Source organism: Hyperoodon ampullatus (genome assembly GCF_949752795.1).
Source record: "Hyperoodon ampullatus genome assembly, chromosome: 17".
In the NCBI taxonomy this organism is placed as follows: domain Eukaryota; kingdom Metazoa; phylum Chordata; class Mammalia; order Artiodactyla; family Ziphiidae; genus Hyperoodon; species Hyperoodon ampullatus.
This window is the reverse complement of record NC_136930.1, coordinates 1,598,565-1,625,154: the sequence shown is the minus strand read 5'-3', so window position 1 is coordinate 1,625,154 and position 26,590 is coordinate 1,598,565. Positions and strand designations below refer to the sequence as shown.

General features: G+C 38.8%; 1 protein-coding gene across 2 annotated transcripts in view; it reads right to left on the bottom strand.

The window, feature by feature from the left end:
* Positions 1 to 25,638, bottom strand: part of SNTG1 (syntrophin gamma 1) — a gene marked incomplete at both ends in the record, with an annotated part of 181,200 nt that extends 155,562 nt beyond the window's left edge. For both annotated transcript variants that reach the window (XM_079722530.1, XM_079722531.1), the window contains 2 exons: positions 17,972 to 18,106; positions 25,612 to 25,638. In XM_079722530.1, the coding sequence (XP_079578656.1) occupies positions 17,972 to 18,106; positions 25,612 to 25,638 (162 nt within the window). The remainder of the gene's footprint in view (positions 1 to 17,971; positions 18,107 to 25,611) is intronic.
* Positions 25,639 to 26,590: the final 952 nt, after the last annotated feature.

Sequence of the window (26,590 nt, the reverse complement as noted above, 5' to 3'; positions counted from 1 at the left end):
TTTTTTTTTTTTTTTTTTTTTTTTTTTGCGGTACACGGGTCTCTCACTGTTGCGGCCTCTCCCGTTGCGGAGCACAGGCTCCGACGCTCACGCTCAGCGGCCATGGCTCACGGGCCCAACCGCTCCGCGGCATATGGGATCCTCCCAGACCGGGGCACGAACCCGTGTCCCCTGCATCGGCAGGCGGACTCTCAACCACTGCGCCACCAGGGAAGCCCCCCTGAGAGCTTTTATTTATAACCTTCTCCATTTATTTATAACCTTCTCATCTTCTTGAACCTTCCCCTACCTAGAAAGGTTTAGACTCCACCCTTCTCCCCTGGTACCTGGAATAGATATTTGTCTTCTGGTCCCTGTGTCTCCTAAGAGGCTCAGTTTATTTGGCTACATTATCTACTCCCCTACTTAATAGTCACCTGAGGTATTCCACCTGTGGTAGTTCAAAAAATACATTCTAAACAAATTTTATCATTTTAAGTACAATGGAAAAATACATTTAATAAAATTATTTCTTATATATCTTTATATAGAATTCTTTCTGAAGAAAGAAAGGTTACTCTGCACATTTAGATATCTAACTAATATTTATCCACATCATATTCCAGTAGCTATATCACAGAGGAGCTCAAATGCTGGGAGACTCAGAGGGATAAGTTGATTAAATGGTCGTCTTCAGTCTTACCAAACAGACAGGCAAGCTGCTTTCCCACTGCCTATCAAACTAAACTAAAGTTCTTAGACGGCACATTTATTTTCTTAATCCTTCTCTGTAAGGAATAAATATTTGACTCCTTAAAATAGTATCAAAACCAAGGGTACAGTTAGCTCAGAAAACCCACATCAACTGTCTCAAAATAAAGATTTCAATTTGTCAAAGCAAGTGCATTTTCAATAGCAAATGGTATCATCTGAAGTTTCTAGAACATCTTCCATAGCAATCATTAGCCACAAGGGCAATTTGGTGAGTAAACTCTCCTGAGCAGCAGAGTGCGGGCTGAAGCCCAGCTTTTTTCTGAAGGAAGGGCAAGCATGCAGGTTATTAAAGGTCTAAGCAGCGCCTTCATTCATCCTGTACAACACTGCCTTCCAATCTTTGGTGAATATTTAGCACGTGTTCCAAATTGGATACAAAATTGCTGATGCAGAGAAGAGTTTGACTAAAGAGTCAGCAGAACCTGTGGAAAAGCTCAGAAGCAGCACTTATTTTAATGTTTTTTAAACACACAGGTACACATGCATGCTCTTGTGAACGCAGACAGCACCTCTAGACGCTACTTCTTCATTAGCTGACTCGTAAGGAAGTGGGGAGAGACGGGCAGGATGAATTACTTCATGTTTCAAAGCCAAAATTTTAAATTGGTGCCTGCAGGTAGCAGGAGGCATGGAAAGGCACACCTCTGTTCAGATGGTACCTGCTGACACCCTCCTGGTCATCTGTATGTCATGTCAGCGGTGCCCTCCAGCCCCTCCCCACCTGCCCACGTTGGGGTCTCCCTCCTGCCCCAAAAATCAGAGGAAAGAAAGGGATGTTAATGAATTGTTTCAGCTGCTCACCTCATAAATCAGAGGGTATCTGGAAGCTGCTGTGGAGCTGTATTTAGTTAACACAGTGTGAGTTTCATAAAGATGTTGCCTAGCAACAAGGCACCATCCTTTGGGAAACCAAGTACAATTGGTTATTTTATTTCTTAAAACACATGTTGAGACATGCTCCCACACACTCATATATACGACAAGACTTCATTTATTCTTCCCACTCCTTACAAAATGAAAGGATGGCGCTCAAGAGTAGTATCTGCCTGTATGAAGCTATGCCACACACCTCAATTCATTCATGCTATGGACAACATGTTGAAGTGCTTAACTTGCATTATATAAAAACATAATTATTATCACCCCTGCCCTCTGGAATATTATATTTGACATACTCCCTGTGTTTACTGTCTGAACTACATGGGAACCAACATACACATGTTACCAAACAGAACACATTGCTCTTATATATCCCAGGAATGGACATTTTTGAGACACGCAGTGAAAAAGAGGAGGGAGTGGTGAGAATAAGGCAGAAACTAGAGAGACTGCAATGAAGAACTGTACTGATTCTGCGTGCTGGGAACAAAGAAGATGCATAGGAAAGGAGAGAGGGAAAGTCATGAGCTCTTTTTGACAATTCAGGAAGAGTAACTAAGCCTCAAAAAGGAATAAGAATAAAACGGTAGCTTCTAATCACCAAAAATCTAAATACTATGTGCCCTTATATATACAGTGGAATATTACTCAGCCATAAAAAGAAACGAAATTGAGTTATTTGTAGTGAGGTGGATGGACCTAGAGTCTGTCATACAGATTGAAGTAAATCAGAAAGAGAAAAACAAATACTGTATGCTAACACATATATATGGAATCTAAAATAAAACCTGGTACTGATGAACCTAGTTGCAGAGCAGGAATAGAGATGTAGTTATAGAGAATGGACTTGAGGACATGGGGTAAGAGGGGGAAGCTGGGTTGAAGTGAGAGTAGCACCGACATATATACACTACCGAAGGTAAAATAGTCGGCTAGTGGGAAGCAGCCGCATAGCACAGGGAGACCAGCTCGGTGGTGCTTTGTGACCACCTAGAGGGGGGATAGGGAGGGTGAGAGGGAGATGCAAGAGGGAGGGGATATGGGGATATATGTATGCATATGGCTGATTTGCTTTGTTGTGCAATAGAAACTAACACAGTATTGTGAAGCAATTATACTCCAATAAAGATCTATTAAAAATAAATAAATAAATAAATAAACAAATAGTATGTGCCCTTACGGGTCTCATAGCACTCGTGATTGTTTATTAAAATACACCGTGACCTTGACTGAGTTCTGAACCTATGTCTTGTTCACAGTTGTATCCTTAGAATTTAGCATCAGGCCTAAATCAGTTAATCATCTGCTAAATGAATAAATGAATAAAGAGTTTTTTTCCCAAACATTTTCATTTCAAACACGTAATCATCACAACATCCCACCTGCGTAGGCAATATTTTCCCAATTAAGAGTGAAAAAACTAAAATGTAAATGAGTTACAGTCACTTGGCCAAGATCCAAATCATGATTGAAATGAAAGTGTCTCTGATTCCCACCACCTTTTCCATCACACAGGCCCAAGACAAGATGGAGAAATAAGATGAAAGAAGCAAAGATACTGAAAAATAGGGAGCAGAAAGGGAAGGCGTCGTCAGAGACAACGCTCTTCCTCTGAGCCTGGGACTGAGGCCAGCACAGCCCCCGCCGAGCACTACCGACCTTCAGCTTGTGCTTGAAGTTATAGTTACAGCGCAGCAGAGCAGCGATAGGGGATGAAAGGCCTGCGGGCTAGAGAGGGAGAAAGGAAACCGCCTTTGTTCTTTGTCTGTGTAGAAAATCCCAGAGAACCAACAAAAATCTCTTGGAACTAATACGCATTTACAGCAAGGTCGCAGGAGACACAGTTAATATACAAAAGTCAACTGCTTTCCTGTATATCAGCCATGAAAATTGGAACTTGAAATTAAAATCACAGTACCATTTACAATAGCCTATTAAAAAGGGAATACTTTGGTATAAATCTAACAAGTAACGTTTTCTATGTGGAAAACTATAAAATTCTGAGGAAAGAAATCAAAGATGATCAAGATAAACAAGGAGAGATATTTTATATTCATGGATTATAAGACTCAATATTTTCAAGATATCAATTCCTCCTAACTTGATCTATGGAATCAATACAATCCCAATAAAAATCCCAGCAAGTTGTTTGTGGGTATCAAGAGGCCACCTCTCAGACACATATAGAGAGAACCCCTAATGGCCAACACGAAGTTGAAGCAGGAGGCCCAAACCAGAGGACACGGGGTCCCTGATTCAAGACTTGCTATAAAGCTACAGGAATCAAGACAGCGCAATTTTTTTGAAGACTAAACATATAGATCACTGGAACAGAACAGCAAGCCCAAAAATAGAACCAAGAAAAAAAACAGAGTCAATCTGATCTTGACGAAGGAACAAAGGCAATTCAATGGAGAAAAGGATAGTCTTTCAATAACAAAAAAAAAAAAGAAAGAAAGAAAGGAAGAAAGAAAGGAATCCAAACATGAATGTTATCCTTTCACAAACGTTAACACAGACTGAATCACAGACCTAAACATAATCACAATCTTATATAAAAATTCTAGGAGAAAACCTGTATGACTTTGGGTTTGGCAATGAGCTTTTAAAAGGAACACCAAAAGCACGGTCCATAAAAGAAAAAATTTGATGTTAGGAAATATTAAAATTGAAAACTTCTGCTTTGCAGAAGATACTGTTAAGAGGATGAAAAAAAGTCATAGATTGGAAGAAAATATTTGCAATATATCTATATTATAGGAACTTGTTTCCAAAATATGAAAAGAACTCAACACTCAGCGAGAAAACAACCAACCTAATTTTAAAAATGCTAAAATATTTGACCAAACACCTCATCAAAGAATATACAGATAGCAAGAAAGCTCTTGAAAAGGTACTCAACAAAATTTATTAGTGGGTTGCAGGTTAAAAAATGAGATAATATTACACACCTTTTAAAATGGCTAAAACCCAAAATGTTGACAATATCAAATGCTGGGGAGGATTCTCATCACTAAAAATTCTCATTCCTTGCTGGTGGGAATTCAAAAAGAGAGTCCAGGGGTCTCTTACAAAGCTAACACAGTGCAGGAATTGCACTCCTAGGTATTTACTCAACTAATTTTAAAATTTATGTTTACGCAAAAGCTGCACGCAAATGTTTATAGCAGCTTTATTCATAACTGCCAAAAACTGAAGTGACCAAGATGCTGTTTATTCATAGAATGAACAATAAATAAACGAACAAATAAATAAAAATGAGCTATCCAGCTCCAAAAAGACATGGAGAAAACTCAAATGGATATCACTAAGCAAAAGAAGCCAGTCTGAAAAGGATATATACTCTGATCCCATCTGTAAGACGTTCTGAAAAGGCAAAACTAAAGGACAGTGAAACGACTAGTGGTTGCCAGGAGTTCGGGCAGAGGGAAGAGGTGGAATGGATGAAGCACAGGGATTTATAGGGCGAGGAGACCATTCTTTATGATACAGCCATAATGGACACATGCCATTTGTCATTTGTGCATTTGTCAAACCCCAAAGAACTTCAGAGAAAAAGCAGTCCACCTTCACATATGCACATCAGGAAGCTAGGGGGCCCAAAGCGAACTGTGACAAGTAATCTAACTGCATTACAGGTGTGCGTCAACCCCTTACCGAGAGGGCTGGGAAAACGCGCTGCCTGAGCGACTTTGGAAACGAGTGGCGTCTGAGAGACACAGGCTATGGGCTGAGACCCTCCTTGATGAAACTGTCCCACGCGAGGGTGTAGTGACAATCCTGACACTGCTATGCATGCATACTGAGATTAAAAAAGCACCTGTGGGGGACCAGCTTCTCACTGTGGGGTGGGAATTTACAGACACAAGCAGGGGGACAGCTAGAACAGTCCATGGGCAAGGAAGACAGCGGGGAGGTATCAGTATGAACCCATGTTTAGCTTAGTATAGATAGAGGTGGTTACATATAGAAATACTCATAGATAAGTGAATATACAAAGGTTATTGTCTGTCTTTTTAAAAATGGCTCTTCAGGGCTGTAATTCATATACCTTAACACCAGCCACTTAAAGTGTACAATTTAGATGCTTTTAGTAGTTTCACAGTTATGCATCCATCATCACAATCAATTTTAGGACATTTGTATTCAATGTTCCAAAATGTACCTAGAACCCCTCACTCCTGATCCCCCCCCATTCTAACCTTAGGCATTTAATCTATGTTCTATCTCTATGGATTTGCCTATTATGGACATTTCACATAAATGAAATTACACAGTATGCAGTCCTTTGTGTCTGTCTTCTAACTATGATGTTTTTAAGGTTCATCCATGTTGTAGCATGTATCAATACTTCGTTTCTTAAATTGTCAGATAACATTCTACTGTATGGGTATACCACACTTTATTTATCCCTCCCTCCACATTTAGGGTGTTTATAGGATTTGGCTACTAAGAATCATGCTGCTATGAACATCTGTGGACATGCGTGCTCCTTTTTCCCGAGTATATACCAAGGAGTGACAACTGGGACTGCCAGGCTGTTCCAGTGAAGCTGGACATTCTATGTTCTCACCAGCATTGTCCGAGGATCCCAGCTTCTCCACATCTTCAGGACCACTTGTTCTTATCTGTCTTTTTGATTATAAACATCCCAGTGGATATAAAGTGTACCTCATTGTGGTCTTCATATACATTTCCTTGATGGCTAATGATGTTGAGCATTTTTTCCTTTCCTTATTGGCCAATTATACACCTTTTTTGTAATAAAAACATCTATTCAAATCCTTTGCTCATTTTTTATTGCCCATTTTATTAATGAGTCATAAGTTTCCGACTGAAAGATATTCTTGAAAGATATTTTTGGCATATATAGAGAAATCTGGGTTGATAGTTCTTTCTCTTCAGCAGTTGAAAAATACCATGCCACTTCCTTCCAGTTACCATTGTTTCTGGGGAAAACTCTACTATCATTTGAATGGTTTTTCCCCTATTCCTAAAGTATTATTGTTTCTTGCTGCTTTTAAGTTTTTTCTCTAGTTTTCAGGATTTGACTATGATGTGTCTTAACACAGGTTTCTTGGGTTTATCCTTTTGAGATCTGCCCCACTTCTTTAGGTTTATGTAAGTTGCAAAATTTGGGGAGTTTTCAGGCATTATTTCTTCAAGCACTGTTTGAGCTCTGACCTCTTTCTCTTTTCCTGGGACTCTGATGATATAAACGCTGGATCTTTCATTATAGTCTCATGGGTCCCTTATTTTTTTCAGACCAATTTTTCTCTTTAGTTCAGAAAGGGTAATTTTTATTGTTCTGTCTTCAAGTTAATTGGTTCTTTCCTCTGTCCTCTCCATGCTGCTCTTGAGCCCATCCACTGAGTTTTTATTTCAGTTGAATTTTCAGTTCTACAATTTCCAGTTGCTTTTTGCTGAGACTTTCTCTTTTCTCATTTGTTTCAATGTTGTTTGTAACAGACCTGAAACCGTTTTATGACAGCTACTTCCCAATCCTTGTTAGATAATTGTAACATCTGTGACATTTCAAGGTTGGCATCTGTTGATTGTCTTTTCTTATTCGAGGTGAGAATTTCCTTGTTACTGCTGGTCATAGGTGGGAAAGTTCCAGCTGCTCCAGGCCTCCGCTCACAAGAGCCTGGGTGGGAAGTGCAGGGCTGCCTGGTCACTGCTCCCTGAGAGGCCTCCACTGTGGTCTCACCATCAACGCGCTACAGTAAATCCTGACTTTCCACGAGGCCTCCTCCGGTACTTCTCCAGGGCAGGTTGGAGGAAACATCGTATTTTTAAACAGCAGATTTCTCTATCTGTGGTACAAAACAACTGATGAAGTCAGTTCCAAGGGAGAAAAATAGTAAATATACCAATGACAAAAATGACAGTTTTGACCAAAACTTTCACTCTTTAATCTATTATGTTAAACGTGTAGGATAGTATTTACATAAATAATATAGGCCTTATTTTCACATTATTATCTATTTCATTTCACCTAGTTTGTATGAGTCTTCATTTCCAGAACAATGCAAATTTTAGTCTATCAATCTATGTTTAATTTCATTGAAGTATTACAAATTTAATTAAAATAATTTATATGAAGCAATATAACCTTCATAAACCTATGAAATTTAGATATCCTTAGGCTCCTTTTCACCAATACCATATTAAGAGCACTTTGGTTTGAAGCAATAATAATGAAACTCCTTTGCATCTGAAAAGGACTGACTCACAGAATGATTCTTTTGAGGTGAGAAGTTTTGTTTTTTAATATTATACAGAAAGATTACTTATCCACTTTAAATTGCTCATCCAGGATAATCATTAGAGGCAAAGTGAATTAGAGAAAGGGACAAATATCCCGATCAGTAGGAAACAACTATGACCTCACGTGAGGTTATAGAACTGAGAGGAATACAAGTTAGAGATGGTTAGAAAGCAGAAAGTGGGAAGAAGGGACCCAGGCTTTATTTTTCACTTCTACAATCTTCTACGGTAATGTGGTCACATTCAACGCTGTCACAGCCTATTCTGTAAATTAGATGTTCTCTCCTTCTCACTCACAGGAACCGAGATTCAGAGAAGGAAGTTAACTCACACAGGGTCACAAAGCGAGCAAATAGCCAGGCTGAGATGACAAGCCAGGTCTGTCTGATTTTAGAGCCAATAGATTTTCCACCGTAACAAGGGAGGGAGAAAAGTGGCTCGTGGTGTGTGTAAGAATGAACATTTCTACCATTATTTGCCCATTTTGAATTCGGCTCCGGATGAAAGATTTAAAAGCTAATTCTCCTGAGAATTTGTAAACATGAATTGGTCTACATGTGAGTTTGAGATTATATTCAGTCTACCTGTGTGGTCTCGAATCCCCAGTGGAGAATTTAGTTTAAAGAATACTTGGGTCACCATAAACATAAAATAATAGGGATTTAAAAATATACTATTAATAAGGGACACACCCAGATTGGTGACTGTAGGCTGATTCAAGTTGGCAGATAAACTACATTTCAAACCAAATAAATTAGAAATCTGGATTGAGAATCTATGGTTATTAAGGCGGCAAAATCTATTTTGTGTATGTCCAATGTATGACAACCATAATAGGATTTATAAATTAGAAGACTAATTCACTATGTATTATGGTGATGACTTGTTATTCTGTCTATTCAAGCATTTCATTCACTATTTCAAAAAAGGTGTTTGTTATTATTCTTACATACTTTTATTTCAGTAACTGTGCATGTAATCATTATAATATATTCAGGCATACAACTAGATGTTTCTTACAAAGACTCAGTGGCAATAAACTTCAAAAGTAATATAATAAAGAAATGATATTTTTGTTCTAAAAATGAAAGCTTTAAGACTTGTCAATACATGTGCTTTATACGTAAGAAGCAAATCTTTTGTTAAAGTTGTTTTGAGGGTAAAAGAAAACTTACGGTGCAGGATAGATAAACGCCTTTAAAAATCTGCATTTTACACAGCGTGTTAGGCATGATGTCCTTAATAGCCTTTATATATATTGTATACCTAACGACAATCTCGTGAGAAAAATTAGCTCAGTTTATAAAGTGTACTTCTCCCTTTTCTTTACCAATATTGTTCTTGGGTAAATATCATCATTCATTTTCTTTTTCATTTGGGAGATTCTTCAACTAATAACACCAGACTGTCTACTGCATGTGGTCTGTGTGTCACCATCCCAGGAGCTGCCAGCATCATGACCTCATTGTTGCCAGGTCACCACTGCTGTTGCTGGTGACCTATCACAACTGCTGCCACTGAGGGACCATCCCCATGTGGCCAACACCAGGGGTCTGGAGACAACATCTTTACTGGAACCAGTCTTCCTTCCAGGACCTCCTCATCTACTGCAGCTTAAGCCCTGGGAAATTTAGGAACATCAGTGGCCCCAGGGGTGACTGTTGACTGTTGCAGAAAACAAACACCACAGGAGGAGCTGGAGAGAAGGGTTCCAGCACGTCTTGTGAAGTTAGCAACCTCTCTGACAACGACAGAGAAAGCACTCTAGGCTCAAGATCATCCTTCGTTCATCCTTCTTTTATAAAATCACAGCAAGCTAGACCACAGTGACCTACCTATAACTTTTTTTTTTTAATTTTTAGAAGTATCCATACCCTCTCCTTTCCTAATCTTATTAGCAGCATTTTTGGAATGGCTGTCTCCAATATAGAACAGGTTAAAAGGAGAAGCAGACACATAAAATACCCTTCATTGCTTCATTCATAAATATAAAACCAAATGTAAAAAAGAGCAGGATTAAGCCGATAGCTTCTGTTTTGATTTTACTTACTAATGACCCCTTTTACCTCTAAAACTGACTGGGGAAAAATCAAATATATTTACTTAGAATAGATCGAATTTTATTGCATGCTCTAATAGGTACTTGTTGGCATTGAGATTTCTTTTTTAAATTTGAAAAATATGTATAATGTGTATGTTGCGCGTGTGTGTGTGTGTGTGTGTGTGTTCACAGATTCTGATTTCTGTATTAAATGGCTCTTTGATGGGAAAACAGAGAAAAAAAATCTGAGCATATACATACCATCCATCCATCTTAGATGACCTGGTGAGAATCCACCCCAGTGAGCACACAGCCTACTGTAGCTGCAATCTCTCTCCTGATCAAATTTTCCACAGATAAGGAACCTCACCCCCGACTTCTCTGCATCCCATCCCACCCCATTCCATCCCATCACATGTGGAGTGAACACTGACTCATCGCGAAAGGCAGATATTAGCTCCTCTTAACGTTGCCTTCAGGAAATTATGGTTTCACATGTGGGATTACTAACTGCATGTTTTCTCCCACAAGGAAAACTAAAGGAAGTTGCTTAACTTTGTTGATTCTGAATCCTAATGACACTCATTAGAACTCTACTGATTATATTGACGCTATATATCTGGTCGTTCTGCCACATTTAGACTTTAATCTCCAAGATTTTCTTATCTTTTACTGGCAACACCTTTGAAACTGGTGTCTCTGTGATGAAATATGCGGCCATCTCATATTGATTTTAGTCTCATTGGCATTTTAAAAATATTTTGCCAACATTTCAAACCAGCCTTGGCTAAATTTGATGTTCCTTCAGGGCAGCATTGAAAGAGATAATATCCCGGGGACAGACACAGCTTCCTCTGACTTAGGGGGCGGGTCACTCAGGAGACTGACAGGGACTGAGCATTCAATTTCTGAGCACAAGGGAAGGTGACTTCTTCCTCTTATAGTAACTGAAGCTTTCATATTTCTACCTGATGGACAATTGCTCTGTATCATTCTGATATATGTAACATATGTGTATATATATATGTAATATATATATGTAATATATCTTTTCCAAAAAGAAAAAAAAAGGAGAAAGAAGGAAGGAAGGAAGGAAGGAAGGAAGGGAAGGAAGAAAGGAAGAGAAAGAAAGAAAGGAAGGAAGAAAGAAATTGACCACTACTCTTTTATTAACTAAAAGAAAGAAAGGGCAACCCCGTGGGAACAATTTAATCAGCCTTGACATCCAGAATCATGATTCAGGATAATTTAAATGGTCTGTGACAAAAGAATAGTTAAGAGTCTGCAGAATGTCCATTTTCTTTAGTTAGCAGGAGCCTGTTGATTTAGGACCCGGTGTGACTCCACAGGATGTTGGTGAGAAGTGTGGTGGAAGCTCAAGTTCAGCATTATTCACCCTAACAAAACACTCAGAAACAAGTCTGTTAATAAGCTACAAATTAAATCTACCCGCTAAGCCACTACCCAGGGAGCTGCTTGTATGACACTTGCAGTAGTTTTCTTCTGACATCATACATGACAACACTGTTAAGATGATGTCTTCAATGTTATTGCACAATCAATGATAAACTTTAAAACTTCCTGTTTTATGATAAAATTGTTCTGTCAAATTCAATTTAACATCACTTATTGAAAAGGGGACAACAGGCCCAAATGGAGTCCCTTGTGCTAAGCCCACGTCACCAGACACTTAACACTTAACCTGAGTGCAGTTTCAGTCTCTCCCAGGACTATCGCATGGTTTAACCACTCAACCTGGAATTCGCTGCTCAGTGCTAGAGAGTAATCCTCCCCACAGACCCCTAAAACTCCCCTTAGGAGGGTGACCTTCCCTGAAACAAAGCATTCTTTGTTAATAATTTCCTTTTTCTTCCCCCATTCCACCTTTAAAAACCATTCCCCTTCTGCAGCTCAGTGGAGCGCCTTTCTATTTGCCAGATGGGGTGCCACTCAATTCATGACATTTTGAATAAAGCCAATTAGCTCTTAAAATTTACTCCATTGATTTTCGTTATTTATCAGATTTGGTGCCCACGGCAGGACCAGAGGAGACTTTTGAAGGCTTTGGGGACAATGAGAAACACAGATGTGGTTCCAGAGAAGCCTCTGAGCTCACTGTCTTCATCACCGTTTCTGAGAGCTCTCGGTTCCGAACTCGGTATCTGATCCGCTTTCTCATCCAGGGCTCAGTGGGCCAGCTTGAGCAGAGGCAGAGGGCTCCATCCAGAACCCCAGTCCCCGGCCCTGGGTTCAGTCTGCATTTCCCAGTTGTCTGGGGCCCCATTCTCCAGGTCCCCTCCCCAGTCCCCACTTACAGGGCTCTGATGGTTCATTGCTGGGAATTGCTGGTGGTGTGTTAAGGTGCATGAGCTTGTTTGTCTTGTTTTGAGTAGATAAAGGCTATTGCTAATGGAGATCTTGGAAGCCAAAAAAAAGCCACAAAAATTGGTGGGGACGAGTCAAGAATTTAAGAGCTGTGAGAACGCTTGCCACCAAACCCTCCTGTGTTAGGATAAGACTCCTTTGTTAGAATAATGGGTCAGAACAGGTTAGACTGACGCTAGGTCACCCGCCAACCTCAAGAAACTTTCTGTGTGACGAAGTACACAGTAAAGCATCACACAATCTCCGGCCCAGCAGCACATCCCTTTCAAGTATTGGTTTGGCTCCAAGAGAACTGAAGGCTTAGCTTAAAAAAGATAAAATAAACCAACCACCAAATAAATAAATAATAAAGATGGGAACCTTAAAATCCAAACACTTAGAGACCATTGTAGGGTTATTATTTGCCCTAATTCAAACATTGTTGCGTGTTAGGAACAGGAAGTCTGGAGGAGAGGGAGAGAGATGGGGGAACAGCGTGACAGTGGAGCAGTCGGAAGACGCAACATTTACCAGTTAAACTCACAGTCTTGCATGGGCACCACTCATGGTGCCACAAAACAATGACAACAGTCACATACAAAATCACTGATCACAGATCACTGTAAAATACGATAATAGCCAAAACATTTGAAATATTGCAAGTACTACCAAAATGTGACTCAGACATAAAGTGAGCAAATGCTGTTAAAAAAAGGTACTAATAGACTTGCTCAACACAGGGTTGCCATAAAACTTCAATTTGTAAAAAATACAATATCTGTGAAGTGCAATAAGGCAAAGTGCAGCAAAATGAGGTATACATGTAGCTTCATTAAAAAAAATTCATTGCAAAACACTAATAAAATTTTAAGGACATAAGAGGCAGCCCCCCCAAAAAGAGAAAGACTTATGAGGCTGACCCCTCTCTCCTCCTTTGCTGGAGTGCAGTACTTGTTCTAACCTGTCTGAATTGTCTTTTCCCTCTGAAGAGAAGCCTCGACCATAAACATAGCCAAGTCAGTGGCCTTACAAACACTGTATCTACCCTCAAAGGGGGACCCCCATTTGGGCCCCTCCCAAAGCTGACAGGGCTCTGAGGGCTTTCTGGGAGACTGCTGCATTATTTCCTGAAACAACTATGAAAAACAGAAATTAAAATTTAAAAAGAAAACCTTCTAAAGCCTTGTAAAGGATTCATGGGTGGATCAACCTATGATGTCGTTTAAGTGGCAAACAAATTCCTTGAAGAATTAAAGGCAACTGTCCTCATCTTACAAATCGTTGCAAATCTAAAACTGCCACTAAAGAGGCAATTCAAAATTTACCTGTTTCTTTTTACCAATTCCCAAACTTCCCCTATTTATCTTAAAAGGCTTGTAACTTGCATTCTTTCTCTGTGCCTCTAAGATGTAAATGTTAAAGTACAAACTTCAGAGAGGTCATGCTTATCCAAAAAAAAACCAAAAGAGGGAAAGGTCATTTGAAACTTAGTTTTAGACATTCTGTGCAGGTAGCCTTTACTTATTCCATCTTCCAGAAGAGCAACTTAGATCCAACTTCTTTTGTAACTAGTAAAACAGAATCTATGAGGTCTCAGTTTATGTCTGTCTATATGTTTATGTGGATATATGTATATGTACCTTATGTGATATTTTTCTACCACTGATGGTACTGCAAAAAATAATTAGTAAAAAGGCTCTATTTAATTGGCTTAAATAAAACAAAGCTCTTATATAAATGAAATTCTCAGAAATATAACAGAAACTAACCCAAATGAATTTCAGATTCATGTGATATGGGAAAATATAAAAGCTAGTTTAAGGTTGTTGGTTTAATTGAAATAGGCATGACTTTAGAGTTATCAGCATTAAATAAAACTTCTATTCTACCTGAATTTACTAACCAAATTAATTCATGTTATCTCTATTACAAAAATTGTCAGCCAGAAAAATAACTAGAATAATGACTGACATTGTCCAATGTCTAATGAAATGTTTCTGGGTAGTCCTTGTAAGAATAATTTAAATAAATAGATGTACATAGGATAAAAACTTTTTAATTTCCCTAAGTGTTTTTGATAACCTGAAACCTTAAAGTTTTGATAAGTTAAATGATGAGTTAAGTTAAATTCTTTGAATATCCAGATCATTTCCAAACAAGATAAAATACTGAAACACTAATTATTGGAGAAAGGTTTATCCACTTCCACTTCCTTTTACAGAAAAACTAAAGATATTTGGGTTTATTAATAAACAAGTCCTGTGCCATGCTGAGAAATTTACTATGAGAAAACACGCATTTCTAGAAATTATAAAAAATAGTTACAAATTTACAGATTTATAAAAAATATTTACAAGCCACAGAATGCTAATGTAAAAGTTCACAATTGTTTACTTATTTATTTTCACTAAGAATTAAAGCTTTTTAGGGTTAAAATTTCTAATATATGGAGTTAAAGCTACTAGAAATTATAAGAGAAACAACTCTGGATGCAAGGAAAATAGATGTGTTTTGGGGTAAAAAAAGGTATGGATATGGAGGTTCATTTTTGTTAGGGAAAAAGAAAGTAATTTTCTCCTAGAATAAAGCTGGTTGTTTCAAAATGCAAAAGAGGAAAAGGACAAACAATGGACATAGAAATTTGAAAACAGAGAGAGAGAGAGACAGAGAGAGAGGGAGAGTATTTTTTATGGTCAAGTTAGCTAAAAATTGAATTGTTATCTTTATAAATGTTTTTAAATTAAGCTTTAATACCAATAGTGTACTTATGTAACACTAAAACTTAGTTTTCTTTTCTATGCTAAAATGACAAATTTTCCTTGGACAATTGATCTGTTCTTGATAAGATATTCTGAAAGCTTTTTCTTTACCATTTAAGTAATCCACTTAGAAAGCAAAACTTTTGTATTTTATCAAAATTATTTCCTGTGTTTCATGTTATTTTGTCATCTGGTCTTTGATTACTTAAGTAAACCAAGTCTTCTCAATATTAAAAGAGTTGTTTTGCTCAGAACAATGTAACCTTCTCTATATGCCTTTGAAATCTTTTCTCACTTAATTAAATGTATCCTTAAATATTGTTTCATACTTATCTGTGATTCTATTTGTCAAGTGTCCAAACCATTTGATATTTTTGACAAACTTCCCAAAATTAAGATTCTAAATAATGTCTTTTTGACCTGGACATAATTTTGGGATGTTCCAGAGGGCCCCTGAAACACCTCAAAAGACTTGTTCTCTCTCCTCATGAAAGGGGAGACGTTAGGCTAATTAGGCTTATTTGACAGGTTATATGGGAAATACTGCCAAATAAAAAGTAATACTGATCTTTCTTTATGCTGTACTTGTATGGGTATATTTTATAAGTGTTCCTGAATTGTATAAAATTCCTAGAAGTCTAATATGTCCTGGTATAATGTTATCAGTCATAATTCTATTTATTATCTTAAAATATTGTCTGTTACAAAAAATAACCACATTCCCTTGCAAATTCCAATACAATGAACTCTCATCAGATTTTTACTAATGAGCAGTTTTGAATCCTTTGTCATTTACAGTTATTGTTTTACTCTAATGTTTTTTCAGAAGTGTTCACGCAAAAGTACTTCATCTTCAAGGAGATTCCAGGAAAGGACTTTTGACAAGTACAGGTTTCTGTACTTGTCAGAACGCTAGAGACCCCCTGGTTTGTTAACCCCTCTCTCTGGTTAACAATCCCAAACTTGGGGAGATTTGCATCTAAGCTCCACCTAGGCAAAGAAAACACACAAGGCAAGAGAAACATGGTTGCGTGGTCTATTCACCCTTAAGACTTTACTTGCCTCCACGGCTGGCACCTTTCCAGTCCTGAGCCACAGGTTTGGATGGGAATTACCAGGAAGCATTCATGATTCAGGGTTTGCTTCCTTTGGTAGGGCTGTCCCTCCCTGGTTAGGAGTAAACGTGAATGAGGCTACGATCAGGAACCTCTCATTAACTCTTGAAAGTATTGCAGAATCCACTATTAAAACAACAGCTGCCCAACAGAGATCCTTCAACTCTCTGGCCAAAGTTGTTTTTGATAAGAGGACAGCCCTTGATTAGCTTTTAACTTGAGCCAGGAGGTGTCTGTGCCGTGGTCAATACCGCCTGCTACACCTGGATTAACACTTCTGGAGAAGTTGACACTCACGTACACAAGATCAAGCAACCTGGCTTAAAAAGGTGACTCCTTCAGTGGGGTCTTTCTATGACTTATTTGACTTCAACTGGTTTGGGTCTTGACCATGACTCCAAAGTGCACTCCAAGTACTGGGGATTATCTTGCTTATAACAATCATAGTAGTTTCCCTGGTGAATTGTGTTTTCCCCAGAGCTTTAAATCCAAGTTCTCAGCCACTAACCCCCAAGTAAATGATGTCCCTAATACAAGAAAAGGAACAACGAGAATGACCAACTTAGATATTGTGAACCCGAAGCCGTGAATGTCCCAGGGATTAAACAAAACAGCATGCCCTGTCAATACCATACAGAGGATCAGATAAAACCACGAGAGCTTCAGAGCAGTAGCTGAGAGTGGCGCTCATGCCTTACATTTTGATCACATCTCTCAGAGAAGCTGAGAGTCTGAGCAAAAGGGGAAAATTGTTAAAAAAGAGACAAAAGGCCCAAGATGGAATCACTTGTGTTAGGACCACGTCACCAGACTGAAACTTAATACTTAACCTAATTGAAGTTTCAGCCTCTCCCAGGACTGTCACCTTTAACCAGTCAACCTGGAATTCCCAGGTCAGCGCTAGTGAGTAAACCTCCTGCCCTCACAGACCCCATCTTTTCCCCTTAGGAGGACAACTTCCACTGAAACAAGACATTCTTTGGGAAAAAATTCCTTTTTCTGCCCCCTTTCTCCCTTTGAAAACCTCTTCTTTTAAACAGCCTGGCAGATGGGATGCTGCCCGATTCATGGATCATTGAACAAAGCTAATTAGATCTTTAAATTTGCTCAGTTAAAATTTTGTTATTTAACACACCTAAGGATGTCCTCCAGAGCTGCACTTCAGCACCAGGGAGCAGACCGATGGGTTCTGAGACAATTTATGGCTCCTTCAGAGACTGGATTAGCATCAGGGTCATACGTTAACTGTTTAGAGCACAGACAGAGCTTACTACAGCACCTAGCTTGATTCTATCGAGGAGGCCCACGGAATTATTCATGCACAATCCCCTGGGGAGAAGCCTTGGCACTGAGTTCCGGAACCACTACCTAAAGTCTCCTGCTTCTCAGATGCCAAGAGTTGGGCTCCACCTTTGCACCACCTCTGAAGGTTCACTGTGATGCAAGATGTGATCAGGGCAGGGAAACTGCCATGCTCTGTTCTCACTTAGTCCTCGGTGTTGAAGTGTAGAACCCACTCTCTCATGATTACAAATACAAGTGTCACTCTAGTCACATAACGACAACTCGGAGTCAATGACACACCGAGCTGGAGATGGGCCCAATGTACGCCTTTGGACCCGAGTACAAGTCCTTATACAAGGACACTGCTTACTAATACTGAAAACAAAAATTACTGGCTCTGAAAGTAAGAGAAAGAATATTAAGTATTTTCTGAGAATAGACATTTTTATTAACAGCAACAATAAAAAAAAACCCAGAAAACTTCAAGGGAAGGAAGAGCTACTTACACCAGAATAGAAAGGCTCACCCGACACACATATCACATCCTGTTCCTGGATCATCAGAATATCTTTGGCCAGGTGTAGCCGCACTTTGAAAGGCTCCGGATTACCATCCTGCAGCAAACAAATCCCTGTCTTTGTCTTCAGACAGAAAAAAAAAAAGAAAAAAGAAAGCAATACAGAGAAAAGAATTATATTTAGTTTATAGATTATATTTTTATGGCTTATTTATAGCAAAACATGATGAATAACATCTGGAAGCTAGGGAAAATGCACTCTGATGAGTCTGAAACTTAATACAGGTACACAGAAAAGTATAACCTTTTCACATAAACTAGACCTCAGATAACAGAGATTATGTGAGAAAATCCCCACAAAGATTTGGAAAGTAAGGATTACAGTTTATACAGTATATTTGAAAAACAGTGAAAGTTTTGTTTAATACTTACAATCAATATAAATTTCATAATGGTTTTATTGAGATGTTATTCACACTGTATACAATTCAACCCTTTAAAGTGTTCAATGTTTTTAGTGTAGCAATATGCAGCCATTGCTATAGCCAATTTTTGACTATTTTGATCACTCTGAAAAGAAGCCTAATATTCCCATCTCTCTATCCTCCCATACCCAGTCCTAGGCAACCACTCATCTACTTACTGTCTTTCTCACAGAATTTTAAACCTGTAAAAACATACCTTCTTATCTTCTCTACCCTCCACTATTTGATCAACCCATTCACCAGCACACATGCACTTTGTACAGAGGAGGGAACCGGGATAAAGAGGTGAAGAACTGCTTAAATTAACACAGCTAATTAAGACACAGCCTGGCTTGAGACCCCAGATTTTTGATTCCCTTTCCACTGTTTTTGCCTCACACATTTCTGGGAATTGTGAAAAGAGCCTGTGAATATTTCCAAACTTGTACTGCATGGCTTTAAACCATCAGCTTAGTGATCACAGAGGGAGTCCACACATCTTGTCCCTCCTGAAGCAGGTCAGGGTTATAATATTCACCAGGTAAATGGAAATATTCTCCTTAGCAAGGGCACTTTATGGTCCCATTTATCAGAGATGCAAATGGAAATTCTTTTGAAGCAATATAATCGCTGGCTGTTACTCTGAACTAAAAAGTCAACAAAAAAAATGACTACCTTGGAAATTACATTTTCATTTAATAACCACTGAGCCATTCTTAATTTGGATAAAGGGAGAAGTACATAGAAACACATTTTTATCCTTACTATTTAATGAGCACAAAATCCCAAGCAAATAATATGAGAATTTCCCTTGGAATATAAATTATATGTGGATTGCTAGGGGGTTGTTTCTTTAAAAGGATGTGCCATAATGTTGATGAGAATATACTTAGATACCGCAACTTCCAGAGATAACTCTTCCCGTAAATTGCTTTTTCCCATGTGAAAATACATACCATTATACCCTCTATTATATACAATGTTAAATTGGTCTGTAATTATTTTGTAAGTGTTATAATATCTTTTCAGGAAAAACAAGCTCTGCCAGGAACCATGATGGCATCAGTCCCTCCTCTGAGGCTATGCATAGCTGGGGCTCCTAAATCTCATCCATTAATCTACCACAGAGCTTAACTCAAGTGCGTATGTCTAAAAGACAAAAGAATGTCAGCAAAAGCAAATTATATTTTCCTTAATACAGACACAATTTTTGTACATTTTTCGCGTGGAAAAGTCTCTCATGCTTACAAGGTGATCTTGGCCAGGGGCCAACATTGGGACTTCTGAGATGCACGGGAGAGAGGGGCAGGAGATAATATCAAAGCTAAGGGAACATAATTGGGCACATTTGCTGCTTTTTAGATGTACAGTACGTTCCAAGCCATTTTCCCCCCAGCAGTGTAATGGAATAGCTGGCAATCACAAATAAACCTCTGTCTCACCTTGTGGATGAAAGAGGGGTTTTTCCCTGAGATCCCATAAGTACATTATTGTTACACATCAAAGAGATCGCAAAGATCGCCAGGGAAAGTTTGAGGAACTAAAACACAGCTATGAGGGTTCTCTCATCACATTTCTGATATGGTCAAAGCTCCATTCACTTAAGTAATGTGTGAAATGTCGCCTAACTATTAGATGGTTGTCTGGAAAACAGAACAGAGACTTGGAGCCCATGCTTGACTCTTCAGAGGACAAGAGTGAAGAAAAATAAAGAATGAGGCAGCTTTTTGTTAGAATTAAATATATCTATATCTATATCTGTATCTATATATATATAGATAGATATAGATATACCAATACATAGCTGTTTGGAGAAAATAAAAAACTGAGAGATAATGAAGCTAACAACACATTCACATTAAAATACATTTTCCAGGCATTACAGATGTTACATTTATTCTATTATGAAAATTCAGCTTATGGACATGAAAATACATTAAAAATCCGACACACACATCCACTTTGCCAATACTGTGTAACATTAAAAGTGAGTCAGACATGAATTAGACAATCATCTTTGGCCTCAGAGTGTTCCTACTTCTAAAAATGTACCTGTACAAATAACATGCAGTATGATATTGGAGCACTTGATACAGGAGCAACATAGAGAAAGGACTTAAATATTCATGAGAGAAGGGGCACTAGAGGAGGCTCTGTAGATAGAAAAATGTGTGGCTTGTCTTGAAAAAATAAATCGAGAAAACAATAATTAGAGAAGGTAAAAGTAATTTTATCCCAAAGGCAAAAACTTGAGTGAACATACAGAAGCATGAGAATGCATGGTCCCTGGATGCTGGAGAACACAGCCCCGAGGCGGAGCCCGTGGTATGTGGGAGGGGCCGCGCCAGTAGGGCAGGGGGCGGGGCGGTCAGGTCCCTGTATGGTGTGCCCAGCGTGTGACCGGGCGGGAGGTGCCATGGAGGAATCTAAGAGCAGTGACATAACATAAACGTTTAGAGTTAGGTCTTATGAATATATTTCTTACAGCAGAGAAGAAGATGGATAGGGATTGGGGAAGTGAGAACATAGTTACTGTTGCAGAAACATAAACCTTGAGCAGGAAACTTTGGGGACGGGAAGCAACTGGATCAGACCCGGAGCTGCTACAGTGGATGGAAGAAGAGGGGTAAAATCCATTTGGGTCGCCCCCTGGCTCAGAGCAGCACTGCTGGACTGGCGTCACCACTGTGAAAGGCGGGCATATATCTCACTTACTCGTACTGTGTGCCCCGAAGTATTAATCCCCTTGACTCTGATAACCCAGGGCAGCCATCCTCGTGGACAGGACCGAAGCAGAGGCGCAGAGATGGGTGAAAGTCAGCATTTGAACCCGGGCTGCCCGGCTCCAGGCTCCAGGCTCTTATCCCCTGGCCCTGGTCCCCTCACGCAGAGGTCTTTGAGGGGATGCCTCCCCCAGTCTTCCCACATACGAGGACAAGGCTATCCGTGTCTTTCACCAGGTAGCACTTTGGTTACCAAGCATCTCCTTATGGGAGTGCAGAGAGTTCTGAGAAGGACACCACCCCATCTTGAACCAGCCATTCTTCATGGATCAGAGTGATGGCCAGTGAGGGAAAAATGAGACAGAAACCACTCTGGGCCTGATGGATACTTTCTCTGCCAAAGCTAGGCTGCTGAGGGAGCACAGGACACTAGCAGATACCGGGAGAGGCTTGACCCACATGGGTTCATCCCCCATGGACTGCTACAGGGGTGAGAACGGGCAACAGGACACTGAGAGTGGCCACTGGTGCAGCACAAACTAAAACATGGGGGGCTGCAAAGTCTTTACAGATCTGTGGACCCAGATTGTTCAAAAAATAAAAAAAATCATTCAAATAATGATCAGTCCCACATTTTAGTATAAACTTAAGACCTGCACTCAGCTTCTTTTTCTTTACTAACATAACAGTCATTTGTCTTCAGACTTTTTTAACTGGGGATGCATCACGCATGAGTGAGGAAATGCATGTGCTACATATAACATACAAATATAATACATGATTATAAAACATACGTAAAACTTGAAAAGTGATCAATACATTCAAAGGTTGTTTTCCTGTCCCTGATGGATGATCCTACATTGCAGCTGGATTTTGCAAAACCCACACTGAAGACTATTTGCTTAGAGGAATATTAAAAGGCAATATCTCTTAATTACTTAAAAGGTAATATTTTTAAACATCTAGTCATTGACTTGTTTTCTGTGAATCAATGAAGTGTGTTCATGAATTTACATGGATTTACTCTTTGTTTTAAAAACAAACCTCACATGTAAACTTATTAAGAATGTATGCTTTGCATAAACCAAGTACCTATGGAAGTTTAAAAAGTAGACTATCACTCACTTTCTACTTGAAACTTAAGACCTCTTTAATTTAGGTTCTAGTCCTTGAAAGAATACAAACTGTATTTTCATGAAACTTTAATATCTGTGTTCCTTTAACCTTGAAGTGTGGAATTTTCAATATCAGATATAATAAACTGCAAGAAACTAGGCAGAGACCATTCTATGCACGATAGTCTTTTAGGAATCCTCATATTTCTGTATTTTGGTTGCCAAATCTAATTTAACTTGTCCTGTAAGCCTATAGTTGTAAGTGATATGTAATTCCTTATACTGTACCATCTTGTAGTAGCAGTGCACTAAATGCCGATTTCACACAAGATGTTTCAAACTGTGTTTTACCCTTTCCTTTCCCTGCTGGGATGGTGTCTTACCTGGCCTCCTCCTTAGCTAAATTCCAGCCACTTTTCAAGCACTTGTACAAAACTTGTATCTCCTTGCAATCTTCAGAGACCCTTCCATCCAAAGATGAGTCCTTAATATTTGGAACTCAGGGCTTTCATTGAATAAATACATTCACCTAAAAATTAATTGTGTATTTAGGCATGACATGTAGTGACTTCCATGACATTTAGTTCCATGTCACATCATCTGACTTCACCTTATATGCTGTTATCTAAAGAAAATCTTAATAAGTTATTACTCTTTTCATTTTTAAGGATTATTAATCTATAGAACCTAGTACAGTCTTTTATTCATAGTGGGATTTTCAATACTTGTTGATTGAATCATAGTCACAGATTATATCTTATTATATGAGACTAAATTATAAGTGTGCATGAATTATTAAATGTTATAGAGAAATATGTATTTTCATACACAACACCTAGATGTGATCCTATTTTAAAGAATGTGGATATGAAAGTGAACTATGAGGAAAACCCACACTAAAGATAGAATGTTGGTTCACTGGAACACATAGTTATTTTGACGACACTTTTAAAGGCGGAGAAGTCACTACTTCTGCATAGCCTGGCTATGCATTTCTTCTATAATGTGGGTTTTGCATTTGTCCTGATTGTATTCTCTCTCTTCATTTTTGTTTCTTGTCAGATTTTTGAAGCCCAATTACTTAAAATAATTACAACATTTTCTTTTAAGAGAAGAATTTTTTAAACAATAAATAACGCTCCTTTAAAAAAGAAGTCTGTATTAGATAATTAAGATGTTTAAATGAAACTTATCTAGCCACACTTCTATTCCTTCACAAAGAAGAGACTTCTTGGCATCTGCGTGGTAATATTCTATCTGGATCTGTCTGATGGACGTGGATATCAAATTTTCATCTTTAGTAGTTTATTATCAGTCAAGAGAAGGTCAAGAGAAAACAAGTTTCATTTAATGTATCTTTGATATAATTTTCAGCAATGTAGTACTTCAGAAAGAGGCCCAAAATTAGACTCAGGCATTCCAAGCTATACATTATGGTTTTGCTTTTACCTAATTCATTAAATGTCACTCAGCATTCTCGTAAAAGCTCTCCATCTGCTCACCTGCAAAGTGGCAGAGTTAAGCTAAATTGTCTTTAAGGTGCAGGTCCACTTAAACGTTCTAAGACTGTGAATTTCTGGCAAACTCTTTGATTCCGGTCCATCTTCAGGGTGATTTGATCGTCTTCAGGGCACCATAGAGTCCTGCATCACTTCCAGTCCAGCCAGCATGTGGCAGACATGCAGGAACTGCTCTGACAGTTCTGAGTAGGTCTGCTCCACGCTGGCAGCATTGAAATGGTGAGATCCTCAAGGGATCAATGCCAGAAAGCAAGAACATCTACTACAGAAGTAAGGGTAAGAGGACCTCAATGGTATCACCATTGTGAAATACAGCTGAACCTTAGAAAGAACTTGATGTATGTTTCAAATCAATGAATCAAAACATTCTGTGTAAGAAATGCTCTGGGAAATCAATCTTATACAGCCTTTCACATCCAAGGTGAACCATGTGTTAGAAACATTGGCCACTGTCCAGTCTCTACCACATGCATCTCCGATGTGTGTCACGTTGTCTCATTCACACAAATATCCATGCAGATTGATGGGTGCTTTACCACCCAAAACGTAAGATAAAACTTTAAAAGAAATTGTAGGTTGACTACATTCATACAAAACTAACAGTATGATAACATGTACTGTATTTACAACCAGAAATGACACAATTAAAATTTATGCTTCTAAGTTTAAGCTCGGAAAACAGTAATTTTTTTTAAAGTATGAACCTTTGAAAGGGGCTGAATTAAAAGATGAATAAGTTACACATTCTGACCTTATAATATTCAGGGTAGCATGTGAGAGAGGTTTGTAAACAAATAGCTATAATATAATATAATTTGAAAAGTGCTAGCATGTATAAAGTATTTTAAAAAGTATTACCATACTTAAACTTTGAAAATAAAAAAATAAAAAATAAGGATAAGTATTGAAGGAACGAAAGTAATTTATTATTTTTTCTGAACAACCTAAAATTGAACCTACTGTGACAAATACTTTTTTAAAAAAAGATATTTTTGCAAGAAATTTAACACACGACATTTCACTAAAAGAACAATTTTGACAAAGGCTAATACTGAAGATTTTTTAAACTTTATTATAGGTAATCTAGTTATGGCTGTTTTTTTCTTGCGTTATTTATACATACTAAAATATTTTAAAACTTTTAAGCAAATATGAAATATTTTAACATATGAATATTTGCATTTTGCCTGAAGAGTGAAAAGACAATGCTTTGAATGTTGCATGGAAAGATAATCTTTCTTCCTAAAGTAGAAGAGCTGCATTCCTGGGGCCCCAAGTCCATGCACTGTTGACTGCACACTTGAATGGATGGCCTTTCACATCCTTGAAAGAGCAATGAATGCATCACTTCCGCTCACCCCGAATGTGATGACAGCTCTACAGAGAGTCGCCATACATCAGTACTTAATACTGAAATACTTAAAGAATATGGGAATCATAAAATCAAAGGCTTTTAGTGCTGAAAGGGACCTTAGATGTCTTCTAATTTATAACCATTTATGTGAAAAGAATTAGTTCCAGCTCTTTCACTAGCTGAAGCCTTCAGCGCATAGTTTGTGGGGAGAGACAATTCAGTCCAATGAAACATGCGCCAGTCTTCTTGAAGGAAGACTGCAATCCCGGGGCTTCCCCAGGCCCGTGAGGCCTTTCCAGTCTTGCAGAGACAGCTCGTGCTCTGGAAACGCCGTGGGCCCATCACCCGTCCCTCTGTGGAAAGCCATTTTCCACGTCAATACGTAAGGGAGGGCCCAGCTTCCCTGTCTATCACCTGTTTCCCCTCATCGAAAATGGAAGGCATCCGACCTACCTCCTCACAGGCAGTCCTGAAATCCATGTGCTGCGGCACCGCAAAGGATGTCGTCTGAAAAGACAGAGAAAGGCCGTCAAGCACAGCATCGAGGGGCAGAGAGGAGGTCGTAACGAAGTGCAATAAACGAGGCAGCGGAGCCAGCAGGCAAACTGTTCACAGCCACCGGTAAGGACAAGAACTCCCGGGGGACAAGGAAGAGACGGCAGGAGGAGATGAAACGTCTTCACCTCCAGCTTCTGCGAAGAATAACCCTACGGCCATGGCTCCGCGGGCCGAGGACATGCATTACCAGGCCCCTCTCCCTCCACTCAGCATCTGGATGGGACCCTGGGCGGGACTGGCCTCCTGGTCAGGGGCTGGTTCATCCCTGCATCCACTCTGAAACCCCACTTGGCAGCTGGGGAAGAAACTGCAAAAGGAGTAATTAAAAGTTGCCTTTCATGTGGTTATGTCGTGATAAAAGGTTGACTAATCTTTCTCTTTTTAATTAAAAAGCTATATGCATGAATAATTCTCTCCGGAACTTAAAATGTAGTTCACAAACAGAGTGATCTAAGAAAGCAAGCTATTTATCAGGGTGAATAATATAAAGATAAACCAATGTATGAAATAACTAATACAGATTCATTTAGTGGTCACCGTAATATCTAAATGATAGGCATAGACTTAAATGCACATAAATGCATATGTCTTGTCTTATTTTAAATGCTTTTGGAGAGTTTTGTTTTCATTATGTGACGAACTTAGTAAAACTAAAGGTTGTCATAGAAAATTGACATCCTGTCAGTATAAAAAATGCAGAGCCAAAATATAACAGTTTAGGTAAATGAGACTCCCAAGTAAAACGAATGGTGAATTCTGAAATGGAAGACTTTATACACCTCAAATTACTGCTCCTCTCAGCTTTGGGGACGGTAAACTATCTTGTCCTCTTTGTCATTTTCTGTTGTGTGAGACTGATGAACGCTTGATCAAG